This window comes from Aulonocara stuartgranti (assembly GCF_965226115.1).
Source record: "Aulonocara stuartgranti genome assembly, chromosome: 20".
NCBI classification, from domain to species: Eukaryota; Metazoa; Chordata; class Actinopteri; order Cichliformes; family Cichlidae; genus Aulonocara; species Aulonocara stuartgranti.
This window is the reverse complement of record NC_138956.1, coordinates 19180695-19196287: the sequence shown is the minus strand read 5'-3', so window position 1 is coordinate 19196287 and position 15593 is coordinate 19180695. Positions and strand designations below refer to the sequence as shown.

The 15593-nt window shown below is 42.4% G+C and overlaps 1 protein-coding gene across 2 annotated transcripts in view; it reads left to right on the top strand.

Annotated features, from left to right (window-relative positions):
• Positions 1–15593, top strand: part of LOC309696401 (voltage-gated potassium channel subunit beta-2-like) — a 248267-nt gene that overhangs the window by 51099 nt on the left and 181575 nt on the right. For both annotated transcript variants that reach the window (XM_082517619.1, XM_082517618.1), the window contains exons 5-6: positions 10490–10569; positions 10943–10987. In XM_082517619.1, coding sequence (XP_082373745.1) covers positions 10490–10569; positions 10943–10987 — 125 coding nt within the window. The remainder of the gene's footprint in view (positions 1–10489; positions 10570–10942; positions 10988–15593) is intronic.

Below are 15593 nucleotides of genomic sequence, written 5' to 3'. Positions count from 1 at the left end.
AGATGGATCTCAGCTTGGTCTTCAGTGTTGCCACTAGCAGCTGATGGTGTGAGGCTGCATCTGCGCCACGCCTTACTCTGACGTCCAGCATACTTTGTCTCCACTTGCCGTCGATGGTGTAGTGGTCGATCTGGTTGTCAGTATTCCCATCTGGTGAAGTCCAAGTGGTCTTATGGATCTTCCTGTGTGGGTAGATGGTGCCACCTATGACTAGGTCATTGAAGCAACAGAAGTCTGTTAACAGCTCTCCGTTCTCGTTGCAGGTGCCTATGCCTTGTCTGCCCATGATGAGTTCTCTGTCTATGTTGTCGCCTCCCACCTTCGCATTCAATTCGCCCATGACAATCTTTATGTCTCTTCGTGGAGTCCGGTCAAAAAGGGATTGCAAGGAACTGTAAAAATCTTCTTTTTCTTCTGCTTGTGCTGCGTTAGTGGGTGAATAGCATTGAATGATGATGATCCTTCCTGCCCTTGGAGTTGAACCTGGCTATCATAAGTCTTGGTGAGATGGGTTCCCATGCCATCAGCACCCTCGTAGCCTCTGGTGCCAACAGTAGCACAACTCCTTGGGTGTGATTGTGGTCCGCGTTCTCGTGCCCGGAGTAGATTATGGTTTCCCCTGAAGACAGTCTGGTCTGGCCGCTTCCATTCCATCGGGTCTCACATAGTCCGAGAACCTTGATGCTGTATCTTCTCATCTCACTGGCCACCTGTGCTGACTTGCCACTTTCATACAGGGTTCTGATGTTCCAGGTCCCTATCCTGGTCTTGGCCGTAAGAAGACTTGTCGGCGAGCTGGCTTCCCGAAGGCTTTCACCGGCATGCGTCATGAGCCCCACTGAAGAGGAGTCTTCCCGTCCAGGCAGTTGTTGGGATGTATTTGTTGTTGTTGCAGTTTCTGTAGCATGGCTTATTTTTAAAATGTGGGGTTACTAGCCCCACGCCCAACCCTCCTCCTTTCTCATCCTGGACTTGGGACCAGGCAATGGCGGAGTTAAAAAACCACAACACAATTAAATATAAATTAAAATATGAAAACAAAAAGAAGATGCACATTCTCTGCCATATGCATGAATAAACTTTCTAAATCCTTTATCATCTGCAACTGAAAATAGTTGTGGATGATTACGACATTGTTGTCCCTGGCTCTCTTTCTCTCTCTCCCTCCTGCTCTGTTCCTGTGCTACTGCGAGTGTAACTACCGCCACTCCTCTCTCTTCCCAGCACAATGCACAAGGCTCGCATGCGGAGTGAAACGGAAAAAAGTGCGGGAGAGAGGGTGAGAGAAGGAAAAAAAAGAAAAAACACGGCTGGCGATTAGGAGCCGGCTCGCGTCGTTCACGTCAAAGACCCGGCTCTAAGAGCCGTTTCGTTCGCGACCAACACATCACTACAAGATACAGCCAGAGGTTGGCCATAAGATAGACTTCTTCTCTTCTGCTGCCCAAAAAACGGCTCTCGATCAAAACATAAACAGATCATCCATATTGAAAGGTAAAAGGAGCCGTCCTCAAAAAAGAAAAATCCCACCTGCTACTGTGGAGGAGTTGTCATTGCTATTGGATACTTTGCTGGAACACAGTAAAGCTGTGGGTTGTGGGAATGACCCATAATGTTTTATCTAGGGGTCTAGATTTATGGCTGAAGTGCACTGCCATGTAAATAATTTGCCTTTACTGAATATGTACTGACTGAGTACCACTGTTCAAAAGTTGAATAAAAAAACAAACTAATTTTTGCCTTTTTTATTTTTATTAAAACCACTTTATAGAACATCACATCAGTTACAATGTAGAATCCATGTCATTTATAGTTTACAAATGACAAAATGTTTACACAAAATCATGACAGCATATACATGATGTCACCCACTACTAACACTAATTAATTTACTGTATCTTTTGAAAAATTACCACTATTTATACAGCACAAGACTTAAGAATATTTAACAAGAGCAAGTTTAATTTTTCCCTTGTTTTACTACCACACTGTTCACCAAAACCCAGCAAACCTTCACCATCTTATCCAGAAGGGTCACCTCTTCACCCTCACATGAAATAAGTAATCTGATTGGCATGGTGGTATGTTTGAAGCAGGGATTTCGGAGTGCCCCTTGTGTAGTGCTGGAACCCAGTCACGATGTGTTTTATCCATTTCATAGGCTGGTTTTCTTGCAATAATGCCAAATAATTAGCAACTCTATAAATAGAACATAGTTCTGCAAAATTACTCATTAGGATGTTTGTTCTAATTTGCTATGACCTCAGAGTGCATCGAAAATAAAACAAATGGGCTATCCGGTCTTTAAGTGGTGGCGTGAGGAATCCTGCTTCTGGGCCTAAAGTAGTCTGCATTTAATATGGCTTTTGTGTTGTTAACATGTTTAATGTTTTGTATTTTATTCTATTTAATCTAAAAAAGCTCCTAAAAACAGTCAGTGATCACTGTTGGCCTCCCTTGGCTTTTATTACCGCTAATCATTATTTATATATGTGTGTGTGTTTGTGTGTGTGTGTGTGTGTGTGTGTGTATATATATATATATAACAGTTCTGTAACTGTAACTGCGGTCGTTGCTGTGCTTTTTTTGGAAGTCGAATTTCCCAGAGGAACCCACCCGAGGGATTAATAAAGTTCTATCTTATCTTATCTTATCTTATCATTTTAAAGCTCAGTTTTGAAAACCTTACGATGTAGCTACAGCCCAGCCCATGCAGCAGTATATGATTGACTAACCTATTCATCCTTGTGGATGAATTATCTCAGTTGTTCTCCTGGCTGAAGTTTGGTCGGTTTACAGCAGCGGTCCCCAACCCCTGGGCCTCGGACCAGTACCGGTCCGTGAATCATTTGGTACCGGGCCGCGAGAGTTGAGGCTCAGGTGTGAAATGTATAGTTTTCAGGGTTTTTATTGGTTTTCAGCATTATTTTGTTATCGTTTTTATCGTTTACTCTGTTTTCCTTGGTCTTTTCACATGTGTTATGAATAAATTTTCTTTTTTTCGGTACCGGTACTAGTTTTATTTTGTTGTATTTATCCGCGACACCTTAAAGGCCGGTCCGTGAAAATATTGTTGAGCATAAACCGGTCCGTGGCGCAAAAAAGGTTGGGGACCGCTGGTTTACAGCATTCTGCCATAAGATTACATTTGTTCCTGACCACCGAGAATCCTCACTTTAACTTTCATCAAGTGGAAAAAAGTTAGCATGTTTATATTATGCTCACACAGCTGTGTTGCTAGCGGTCACGTAGCACATCATTATATACCAGCTAGCCAAACTTCAGTAACCCTACAAACGTCACTGCTGTTTAGTTTTCTGTCTTCATTTATGTTGGAAGTGAGAGCAGAGGTGTACGTTTGAATTTGTTTCCAAAACTTCCTGCTAATTTCTAACTCCGTTAAATGTCATGAATTCTGTTTAGTTTTCATGGATGCCTGGATGATAAACTCAATTGTTACACCTGGTAGAGCAGAACGCTGATCATTTTATTACAAATGAAAGACTTTAGATCGTTTTTCAACTCTCAGTGATGCCACAGTGATCGTTAGATTTTTGGACCTGCAGCGGAATTTGAGCCCAAACACGGCTAGTGACGTCAGACTTAAAGACCGGATAAAGAGTGATATGAACATATGTAGAGCTTACCGGAATGAAAATTTCTGGAGCACACCAACAGATATTTGGAGATGGAAGAGAACTGGATATCAGCTCGTCTCACAGCTGCTATCCAGACTAGACGCCTTCTTTTGGTAACATCCGATACATGAGCGGCCTCATATTGCTTCCAGGTGGGGAAAGAATGAAAAGATAAACCTTTTTCAAGCTTATTCCCTTGCCGGTGTTGTGCGGTCTAACATTACAACCGACCGCACAGCAAGTACGAACCATAGCTGGTGTTATCCATGTCCTTTGGCTCCTCTTTCACTAGCGCTTTGTTTGGCCCAGAAACATGGCACCTCAACCAAAAATCCTGCCCATGCCCTCTTTCGTGACATACACAGGGGAATAATGTTTACAAGTGTCACAAGCAAAAGTAAGTGTACTGGAGAAAGTAAGAAAGTAGCGCCACTGGAGATTCAGTTCAGTGATTAAATTTGGAGATAATATTTGGAAGAACTGAACATGATTTATTGACATAGAAAAATTAATACTCAGGAAAGTGATGGTGAAGCAAAGAATAAATTAGCATCAAAAACCCAGGAAAGCAGGCAGATGAATGCATAGGTGTCCTTATTGAACCTATGCATAAACCTAATTTATACAGTGCCAAATCAGAACAGCAGTCACTGCAAGACCCTAAAATATTGTGAAGTTTGCGGACGACACTACAGTGGTGGGTCTTATCACCAACGGTGATGAGACGGCCTACAGGGAGGAGGTCAGCGCCCTGACCCACTGGTGTCAAGACAACCATCTCACACTCAACGTCGCAAAGACAAAGGAGTTGATAGTGGACTTCCGGAGGTGCAGAGAAGTACACACCCCCATCACCATCAACAGCGCTGCTGTGGAGAGAGTGAGCAGCTTCCGGTTCCTTGGGGTACATCTGGCTGAGGATCTTACGTGGTCAGTAAATGGCCTGTATTTATATAGCGCTTTACTAGTCCCTAAGGACCCCAAAGCGCTTTACATATCCAGTCATCCACCCATTCACACACACATTCACACACTGGTGATGGCAAGCTACATTGTAGCCACACCCACCCTGGGGCGCACTGACAGTACACATAAACAAAACAGTGAAGAAGGCGCAACAGCGCCTCTTCTTTCTCAGGAGACTGAAAAGATTTGGCATGAATCCCCGCATCCTCAGGACCTTCTATCACTGTGCCATTGAGAGCATCCTCACTGGATGCATCACCACCTGGTATGGCAACAGCACCGCCTACAACTGCAAAGCTCTCCAGCGAGTAGTGCGGTGCTCTGAACGGATAATTGGAGGTGAGCTTCCCTCCCTCCAAGACATCTACAGAATCAGAATCAGAATCAGAATGGGTTTATTGCCAGATGTTGAGGTTTACAACATTAGGAAATTGCTGCGGTGCTTCAGTGCAGACAATAAGAATTAAAGTGCTATGTAGAAAGAAAGATATGTGCATGAGATATACATGAGATATATACATGAGAATATGAATTATGAGTGCTACGTAGAAAGATATATACATGAGTGCAGGTGGTGATCAGTGCCAAACATATATACATGAGAATAAGAATTATGAGTGCTACGTAGAAAGATATATACATGAGTGCAGGTGGTGATCAGTGCCAGACATGAAATGATGCAGTGACACAGCGTAGGGTCATGTGTTAGTGGCGGGGACAGTCATGTGGTTATTGTTCATGTGTCCAACAGCAGAGGGGAAGAAACTGTTCTTGTGGCGAGAGGTTCTGTTGCGAATGGACCGGAGCCTCCTGCCTGAGGGGAGCAGGTCAAACAGACTGTGTCCAGGGTGAGAAGGGTCAGCTGAGATCCGGGCTGCACGCCGCAGTGTCCTGGAGGTGTACAGGTCCTGCAGAGATGGGAGTCTGCAGCCAATCACCTTCTCAGCAGAGCGCACAACACGCTGCAGTCTCTGTTTGTCCCTGATAGTGGCTCCAGCGTACCACACGGTGATGGAGGAGGTGAGGATGGACTCGATGATTGCAGTGTAGAATTGCATCATCGTCCATGTTGGCAGGTTGAATTTCTTCAGCTGCCTCAGGAAGTACATCCTCTGCTGGGCTTTCTTGATGACGGAGGTGATGGTGGGCTCCCACTTCAGGTCCTGGGTGATGGTGGTACCCAGGAAGCGGAATGAGTCCACAGAGGTGATGGGGGTGTCAGTCAGGATGATGGGGGGGAGTGGGGCTGTGTGCTTCCTGAAGTCCACAATAATCTCCACTGTCTTCTGGGCATTCAGCACCAGGTTGTTGTGGCTGCACCAAGACACCAGACGTTCAACCTCCCTCCTGTAGGCAGACTCATCCCCGTCAGAGATGAGCCCAATGACGGTGGTGTCATCTGCGAACTTGATTAGCTTGACAGACTGGTGGGTGGAGGTGCAGCAGTTGGTGTACAGGGAGAAGAGCAGAGGAGAAAGAACACAGCCCTGAGGGGAGCCGGTGCTGATGGTCCGGGAGTCCGAGACATTCTTCCCCAGCCTCACGTGCTGCTTCCTGTCCGTCAGGAAGTCAGTGATCCACCGGCAGATGGGATCAGGCACATTCATCTGGGAAAGCTTGCCTCGGAGATGGTCTGGAAGGATGGTGTTGAAGGCAGAGCTGAAGTCCACAAACAGGATCCTGGCGTAGGTTCCTGGGGAGTCCAGATGCTGCAGGATGAAGTGTAGGGCCATGTTGATGGCGTCGTCTACAGACCTGTTGGCTCTATATGCAAACTGCAGGGGGTCCAGGAGGGGGGCCGTGAGGGTCTTGAGATGGGAGAGAACTAGGCGCTCAAATGACTTCATGACCACAGATGTCAGAGCCACGGGTCTGTAGTCATTTAGTCCAGTGATCCTAGGTTTCTTGGGGACAGGGATTATGGTAGAGGACTTGAAGCAGGCAGGCACATGACATGCCTGCAGTGAGGAGTTGAAGATGCCAGAAAACACTGGGGCCAGCTCGTTTGCACAGTGTCTGAGGGTGGCAGGAGACACACCGTCTGGGCCGGGAGCTTTCCGAGCATTCAGACTCCTAAACTGCTTCCTCACATCTGCTTCATGAATATGAAGAGTTGTGGTCGGAGGAGGTGGTGTGAAATCCTCTTTTGTGTGGGGTGAGGGGGCGGGTGTTGCAGGTGAACAGTTTGAAGGTGGTGATGGCTCTATGGAGGGGGGAGAGGTGGGGGAATGAGTGTCCAAAGTGCCTCTATTGTTGGGGTCGTTGGAGGTGTGAAGGCTGCCTGATGGCTCGTCAAAACGACAGTAGAAGTCGTTAAGGGTGTTGGCTAAGAGCAAGTCATCAGTGGAGTGGGGGGTTTTAGGCTTGTAGTTTGTAATATTCCTAAAACCTTTCCACACAGAGGCCGAGTCATTCTCTGAGATCTGCTGCTGCATCTTCTAAGAGTGCTGATGTTTGGCAATGTCCACTTCCTTAGTGAACCTGTACTTGGCCTCTCTGTAGCAGTCCCTGTCTCCGCTTCTGAACGCCTTACTCTTTTCCAGCCACAGCTTTTTGAGTTTAGGGGTAAACCAGGGTTTGTCATTGTTATAACTCACCCTGGTGCGTGATGGCACAATGCTGTCCTCACAGAAGTGGATATAGGAGGTGACAGTGTCCGTAAACTCGTCCAAGCTGTTAGAAGCAGCCTTCATTGTGTCCCAGTCTGTGGTCTCCAAACACGTGCGAAGCTCCTCCACAGCCTCGTTGCTCCACAGTTTTTTGGTCCTCACGACAGGTTTGGAGAGCTTCAGCCTCTGTCTGTACGCGGGGATTAGGTGGATCATGACGTGATCAGAAAGTCCGAGTGAAGCGCGCGGCACCGCGCGATAGGCCCCGCTGATCGTACAGGAAGCGCTGCCTGAGGAAAGTGGGGAGGATCATCAAGGACTCCAGTCACCCCAGCCATAAACTGTTCAGACTACTTCCCTCAGGAAGGAGGTTCTGCAGCATCCGGTCCCGAACCAGCAGACTGAGAGACAGCTTCTTCCACCAGGCCATCAGACTGCTGAACACGTCATAGACACCTCACCTTCACTACTAGAACTTCAACATTATGCACTCCATACTGTACAGTAATGCCACTGTTTTGCACATGTCTCAACTCTGTATATTTTTTAGGGGTGCAACGATATTCGTATCGATATTGAACCGTTCGATACAGTGCTTTCGGTTCGGTATGCATATGTATCGAACAATACAAAATTTGTAATTTATTTTATCAACTTTCCTTCTGACGATGCTGTCTGTGTTGAGCGCTCAGTGAATCTGCGTTCGACTACTCCGCCTAGGCTCGACAGTGCAGCCTAGGCGGAGTAGTCGAACGCAGATTCACTGAGTGCTCAACACAGACAGCATAGTCAGAAGGAAGAGCGCAGGGCACCTCCCCCACTCTCATTCAGATCTGGCGTTTGGAATTATTTTGGTTTTCATGTGACGTATGACCCTGAAGGTAAGCGAGTCATGGACTAAAGTAAAACAGTATGTTGGATGTGCCATGCAATGCTCAATTACATGGGTGGGAACTAGTGTGTTAGCGCAGTTAGCTCGTTAACGTGTTGGCCGTCTAGCCCCATGCACGGGGCGATCGGCGGTAGCTCGTTAACGGAGATTTGCCGTGTTGTGGCGTTAAGGTCATTTCAACGAGATTAACCTGAAAGCACTAGTGGGAACACAACGAATATGACTGCACATTTACGCCGACATCATCCTAGTGCAAAGACAAGTGGAAGCAGACAAAAAAAAGCAAGCATGCTACTAACTTTAGCCGAGTCATTTAGACAGCCGTTAGCACATGATTCTCCTTATGCTGCTGAGAATATAGCCCAGAAGAAGTGGATAGTATAACTTTTATTTTGGAAAGAGACATTTCTCTGTAATAAACTCTCTTTTCCAAAGATGAGTGATTCCTCAATCAGATACAGGGCTCGCAATATCGCTAGCCCGACGTCCCGGGGCTAGCGATTTTTCCAGTCGGGGTACCAAAATCTATCTCTGCCCTGCCCGTCGGGCTATTGTAGGAAGGAAAAATATATGTCAATGCTTTTGCATTCTTTCGGAAATGTAGCTGGGTTATTATGTCATTGGCATCGGTGAGCCACTGTCAATATGTGACATATTGAAATCGCGTTTGAATTTGCGCTTGTTTTTTGCTTTCACTTTGCAATACCGCGAACTGTGTATAGAGAGCGACAGCACTGATCTGTGAGTGATGATAATTTGTGCACCAATTCCTCTGACATCGTCTTATTAATCTTTAGCTTACTATGCAAACATGACAAGTGAAATCTCCCGCAGCTTAAACATGTGAGAGGTTGATCGCGCAGAGAATCGCTGAGCTTATGTGAGTGCGTGTGTAAAAGCAGCAGGATATATATTTTAGTTCTGCTGAGCCAAATCAGGGTGAAGAAGTGACAGCCAAAGAAAAGCTTACCACAAAACGGAGAAGTTATGACAAATCAGACTATAAGGCAAAAAGAAAGTGCAGCTTTATGGTTTCATGGACAAAATAATTTCTGTGGCTGCAATATGACGAGCTAAATAACCAGGGCTGCACATAAGTGGTCCGCAGGTGCGCATTCGCTGTCAAAATAAAAAACACGCACAAGGGTTAGCGTTAAATTTAAAAACTGTACTTTTGAGTTAAAATATATATTTATAATTTTAATAAATGACAAATTAAAAAGGCATGAACATTTTTTTTGTATCGAAAAAATATCGAACCGTGACACCAAAGTATCGAACCGAACCGAACCGTGAATTTTGTGTATCGTTGCACCCCTAATATTTTTATATATTTTATTTTATTGTTTACTCTATTTAATTTGTAAAATATGTGTATACACACACACACACACGTAGAAAAAAATTTAGTATACACATCCAGAAATGCATATACTATTATATATTGTACATATATTTATTAGTTTCAGATTTAGCCATTCTTGTATTTTGCTTGTTTACGTTATTGTATTTTGCACAACTCTGTTGCTTGTGAAGCTCGCACACAAGAATTTTACTCACATGTACTGTACCAATGTACCTGCACATGTGATGTGACAATAAAAGTGATTTGATTTGATTTGAAATAATACAGAGAAAAATCCTAACAATCTGAGGAGACAAGAGAAAAGATACACTGTGGAAGAGAGACACAGATTAATAATAGCTAATGATTAAATTCAAATTAACAGTTGGTAAATAACGAAGAAATGCTCAGTCCATCCTGGTAACCCCGCAGCAGCCTAGGCCTACTGCAGCATAACTAAGGGAGGATTCAGGGTCACCCAATTCAGTGTCTGTCTCCCGAATCCAAAGTAGGAGTTGGCTGAGGAATAATTCTTTGGAGGATAAACTTGTGGTTAGCAGGAGCCTAGTAAACATAGCACAGAGAGAAGCTTTTTCTGAAGCATCCGAAAAACTGTTTTAGGAGGTACTTGAGGTTCTTTTGTTTTTCATAGAGAGGGTGTACTAGGAACCAAGAGAGATACTAATACCTCACAATAAGGCTGATAAATAGTACAGAAATTACAATAGACACACCAAAGCTGAACTGATTTTTAAATGAGTTAACTTTACAATCTGTTTTCAGATTGTTCTTCAATCTTCTGAAAAAGGCACTAATAGGTTTGCTACAGTTGCAAACTTGCAAAATATGGTGGTAGTAATCTAATACATTTTCGTTTATTATTATTTTTTCTTTCAAATAATGTAAGTCATCATTTTTAAGCAAGGGATTATGTAGTGTAAGCTAATATTTATCAAACGTTGACTAAGGTAAAAATGTTCCTAAATATAATTGTGCAGCAGCTGCTTATCTTTATAGTTATTATGTTTTTCTTCTGAAGGTGGCAGAAGAACTCATGACAATAGCATACGAGAATGGAATCAACTTGTTTGACACAGCTGAAGTCTATAACTCTGGAAAGTAAGTATTACTATATTTCAATTTGTTTGAATAAAAAGTGACTGGACAAATGTTTTGTTTATGCAAAGTTACATACATGCATCCAAGTAGTTGTATTGCATTGGATGCTGCCTAGTTATTTTAGAGATATGAGACAGAACAACTAACTTTGCAAGACAGTAACTGTAGGTTTGAACTACTGATCCATCAGTTCATTCATTTCCTTAAGGGTTAGGATTAATTCAAGGTCACAGGGGGACTGGAGCCTAGCTGGATGTCATAGGGCAAAAGAATAACTTTTTGGTGTATAACATTTATTAATTTAATTGAGTTTTTTTTAATAGCCACATTTTAAAAAATCTCTCTCTCTCTCTTTCATTAATTCTTTTCCAAGAGCTGAAGCTGTCTTGGGAAGTATCCTAAAAAAGAAAGGATGGAGGTAGAGTTCTTCTGGGCCTTGTTTGTGATTGCTTGCAATTTGTGATATTAAAAGTAGATTTACATTATTACTTTGAAATGTGTACCCATCTTTTGGGATTTTTTTTTGTTTTCAGATGATTGGATAGCACTCTATTACAGCTCAGTAATAATATGGTAGTAGTGGAATACCAAGGGGGCAATAATAAGGTAATAATTTGGAAATTTCCAAGTTACTACTACTACTCAGTTACCAGAAAAAGGAGTTGGTAATAGGGAGCTGGTAATAATCTCATTATTCAATAGTAAGTTAATTTTGGCTGATGTTTTAGCATAATATCATAGTTTTACCATTTGATAATTCTTTATATAATCCTAACTTGGGTTTCCAGCATTCAACTTTTCTTAAAAATAATAATAGATTAAATATAGTGTTCAATGTTCTGGCTTATTAAAAGGAAACATGTATGGAAATTTCTGTGTAATAAGCATGAATCAGGGCAGCAAAATACAAAGTTGCCTGTTTCCATTTATTATCTTGTCAGTCACTGATTAAACGGGTGAACAGGAAAAAAAAAAAAAAGTAAAATCCAAAAGCTAGTGGTAAAAATATCAATGCACCCATCCATCTTCATCCGCTTTATCCGAGGCTGGGTCGCGGGGGCAGCAGCCTAAGCAGAGAGGCCCAGACCTCCCTCTCCCCAGCCACCTCCTCCAGCTTATCTGGGGGAACACCCAGGCGCTCCCAGGCCAGCCGAGAGATATAATCTTTCCAGTGTGTCCTGGGACCTCCTCCAGCTTATCCAGGGGAACACCAAGGCGTTCCCAGGCCGAGAGATATAATCTCTCCAGCGTGTCCTGGGTCTGCCCCGGGGCCTCCTCCCAATGCACGTTATGCGATTATTGATTACAATATACATTTTATTTTACAATGTTCATTTATTATAAATAGTATTTCAAAAACCTTCAAGAATAATACATATGAATACATATGTAGATATATCTCAGAAGTAAACTGAATAAAAATTCTTGCAAGGGAGCAAAAGCACCAAATACAAGGTTTCATGCAAGTGCTCAAAGGGGGAAGGTACCAGTGAGCTTTTTATTACATTTTATCACTTCCACCCTCCTTTGCCTTAAAACTGTCACACAGTACCATTTTTCCTTCTATGGGCTTCTCACAAGAACAGTTATGAGTGTGTGTACTTTAACGAGCATATATTACCTTTTTTTTGCAACCTGGGCATTCTTCCAGGCACTAAGTGTACTGAGTGTGTCCTTGAAGGCACTCAGTACACTTGTGCCAAATAAAGGTTATTTCCTATTTCAATACTTTCTTTTTCTTTTTCACAGAGTTAAAAAACAGACAATCAATCAAAAGACACTACAGGCAACACTGCGCGTTATGATTCGGACTTGTTAACAGTTCCCTGTTCATATTTTCTTTCTAATACAGTTCAGTGTTATGTGAGTAACAGCTCACACAAATTTTGTCAAATCGCATGCCAAAACATTTGGGGGTTATATTTGACAGCAATTTCACCTTTGAAAAAAAATTTAGCTCAGTCGTACAGCGGTCCTTCTTCAAACTGAGGCTTTTATCTAAGGTGAGATCATTTTCATCTTTTAAAAACTTAGAACGGGCGATTCATGCTTTTATTATATCCCAGCTGGACTACTGTAACTCCTTATACTGTAGTCAGACCTGCCTGGCAAGGCTGCAGTTGGTCCAGAATGCTGCAGCTCGTCTTCTGACACGTACTAAAGGATGTGAACACATTTCCCCAGTGCTCGCCTCTCTTCATTGGCTCCCTGTCCGCTTCAGAATTAACTTTAAAAATTTATTGTTGACCTACAAAGCCCTGAATGGACATCCTCCTGTGTATTTGTCTGACGTCTTGCAGACTTATACCCCCTTTAGATCTCTTAGATCAAGTGATCTTTTGCTTTTAGCTGTATCAAGGTTGAGGCTGGTTCATAGAGGTGATCGAGCATTTGCAGTCGTAGCGCCTAAGCTGTGGAATAATTTACCCCTATACATCAGACAGGCTCCCACTGTCAATCTTTTTAAATCTTATCTTAAAACGCATTTTTATTTATTGGCTTTTAATACAGCATGAGAGTTATTTGTTATTTTATTAGGTATGTTGTATTGCTGTACAGTTTTTTTATTATGTATGTTGTATTCTTGTACAGCACTTTGGTCAACGCTCCTGTTGTAATTAAATGTGCTATATAAATAATTAAACCATTAACCATTAAACCATTAGTACATTGCATAATATATTTTTCCCATAAATATATAAATATAAAATATAATAAAATGGCCAAAGAAAATCAAATACTAAATACATGAAAATACTAAAACTGAAAACATGTGTGGTGTGGGGTGAAATTATTGTAAAGAATGTAAGGCTTTTATATCCTTTAACAAATCACTATGGGCTCCATTTCTGTCTTTACAGAAATGTTTACCCAGTCAGGAATTCCATTCAATAAAGTGTAACATCTCTCTCAGTAATTTCAAATTGATGTTAACTCTAAAATGGTATACCTCTCACTTAAAGATCCTCCAGGCTATCTGCTTCTGTTCTGAGTGAACAACCTCAAGAAAATGACTCGGATGTGTACATACCCATGTCTCATAATCAGCCACTGGTCTGTAAATGTTTTTTCCTTTACTGTTGAGATGTGCAGCAGAGATACTCTGCCACTGTGGAGTAGAGTCTTTCTGGTTTCTGAGCAGACCACCTGCGATCCATCAGCCACAGTTCAAAAGGAACAGCGTTGCCATTCAGATGTGATCAGATTATCAGCTTAGTGTGATAAACAGGTCGGCTATTTGTGCTCTTCCCTCATGTGCTAACTTCTTATTCTTTTGGCAAGTAGAGAGGTGAGTATTTCCATGGTCACCTGCCTACGCGCTTTCTGGTGGCTCCCATGAATCCTTTTTATACTCACCTGCCTGCTCGACGCCTTCTTGCTCCCTCGGACCTCTGTCAAACTCTTCTGTCTGCCCACTCTTCTTTGGCTTCTACAACCTACCTTGAACCAGTCACACTTTTGGCCATTCCCCAAGGCATCTCAATAATTTCCTACTTCAAGTAAGCCAAGACTCTGAGCTCTTTAGCATACTAGTTGGAGCTCAACACATTCTCATCACTTAACACTTTTATTGAGTTTATTGATACTAAGGTTTCTTCTCTTTCCTCCACAGATGAGACAGTCATGGCCTCCCCCATGGCAGCTCCATATGCGGACAGCAACATTGGTTACACCAGCTATCCATCTGGTGGCATTAGAAGCAATTTGTCATAAGAAGCAGAGCTGACCAATGGAAAACACACCCCTTGGTCACTTCAAGTACCTAGTACCTAGTTATGCCACTCACTCGCACAATATATTCCACAAACTTGTTAATGATGCTTTAAGGGATTTCCTGAATGTGTTCATGTCTTTAGATCAGGGGTGTCCAAACTTTTTTCACTGAGGGCCACATACATAAAAATATAGGAGGGCCTGGGCTGGGCCACTTACTAGAAATTAGATAATAATTAATAATTAAAAAGTTAGAAAAATCAATTAAAAGTGGTCAAATATGTTATATTGTTGGATATAATTAAAGAAAAAACTGCCTTCATCACAGCTTTCCATAAATGGATCTTTATTGATTTATTCAGAAAAAGCTTTGGTAGTTCATTCTCACAACAGCAGCCTCAGATTTCTTCTTAGACAGAATTTACAATACAGAGAAAAAACAATAACGAGTAAATTTCAAGCCTGTTATTTGAATTATTAGGCTTAGGCAACACACCTATTAACGTTCGTATCAGCATTAGCAGACTGAACTGGACTTAATAACAGGAGTGCATATAATTTTAGTAAATTACTCTGGTTAATATCAGCTGGGCTGGGTATGAAAATCGGGCGATCCACCTGCGGTGCTGATCCGATGCCACTCGTGCCAAAAATCCGGACAAATGTCACTTGATCAAGGAGCAAATCTGCATCGGATGAGATCAGCTGACTTTGCGTGTGCAATGTGTGCTCTGTGTGTTAACAAGAAAAACGCATATAAGAAAGTGGTGTGCAAAAGCAGGGTAGTGACTAGTGATGTGTCGGTCGCGAACAAAATGGCTCTTAGACACGGCTCTTTAAAGTGAACGACGGAGCCGTGTTGTTTTTTTTCTTTCTCTTAACCTCTCTCTTGCACTTTTTTTCCGCTTCACTCCGCACGCGAGCCTTGTGCTTTGCGCTGGGAAGAGGGGGGAGGGGCGGTAGTTGCACTCGCAGTAGCACAGAAACAGAGCCGGAGGGAAAGAGAGAGAAAGAGAGCCAGAGACAACAACAAGAGACAACATTGTCACATTAGAATAGTGATGGTAAATTTGATTATTTTTACTGAATTGAGTTTCAATGAGTCACTCACCAAAGTGAATCGTGTTTTTTGAATCATTTGAATCACTGAGTCAGTTGCCCAGAGAGTGCAAAAAATACATTTTCATTTAAACTTAATTTTTTTCTCTTTTCATGTATATCCTACTGCTAAGATGAGTGATTGAAAAAGAAAAACAACAATTTTTATAGAGCAAAAAAAATTTCTAAAGTGCACATTTATTTTATTTATT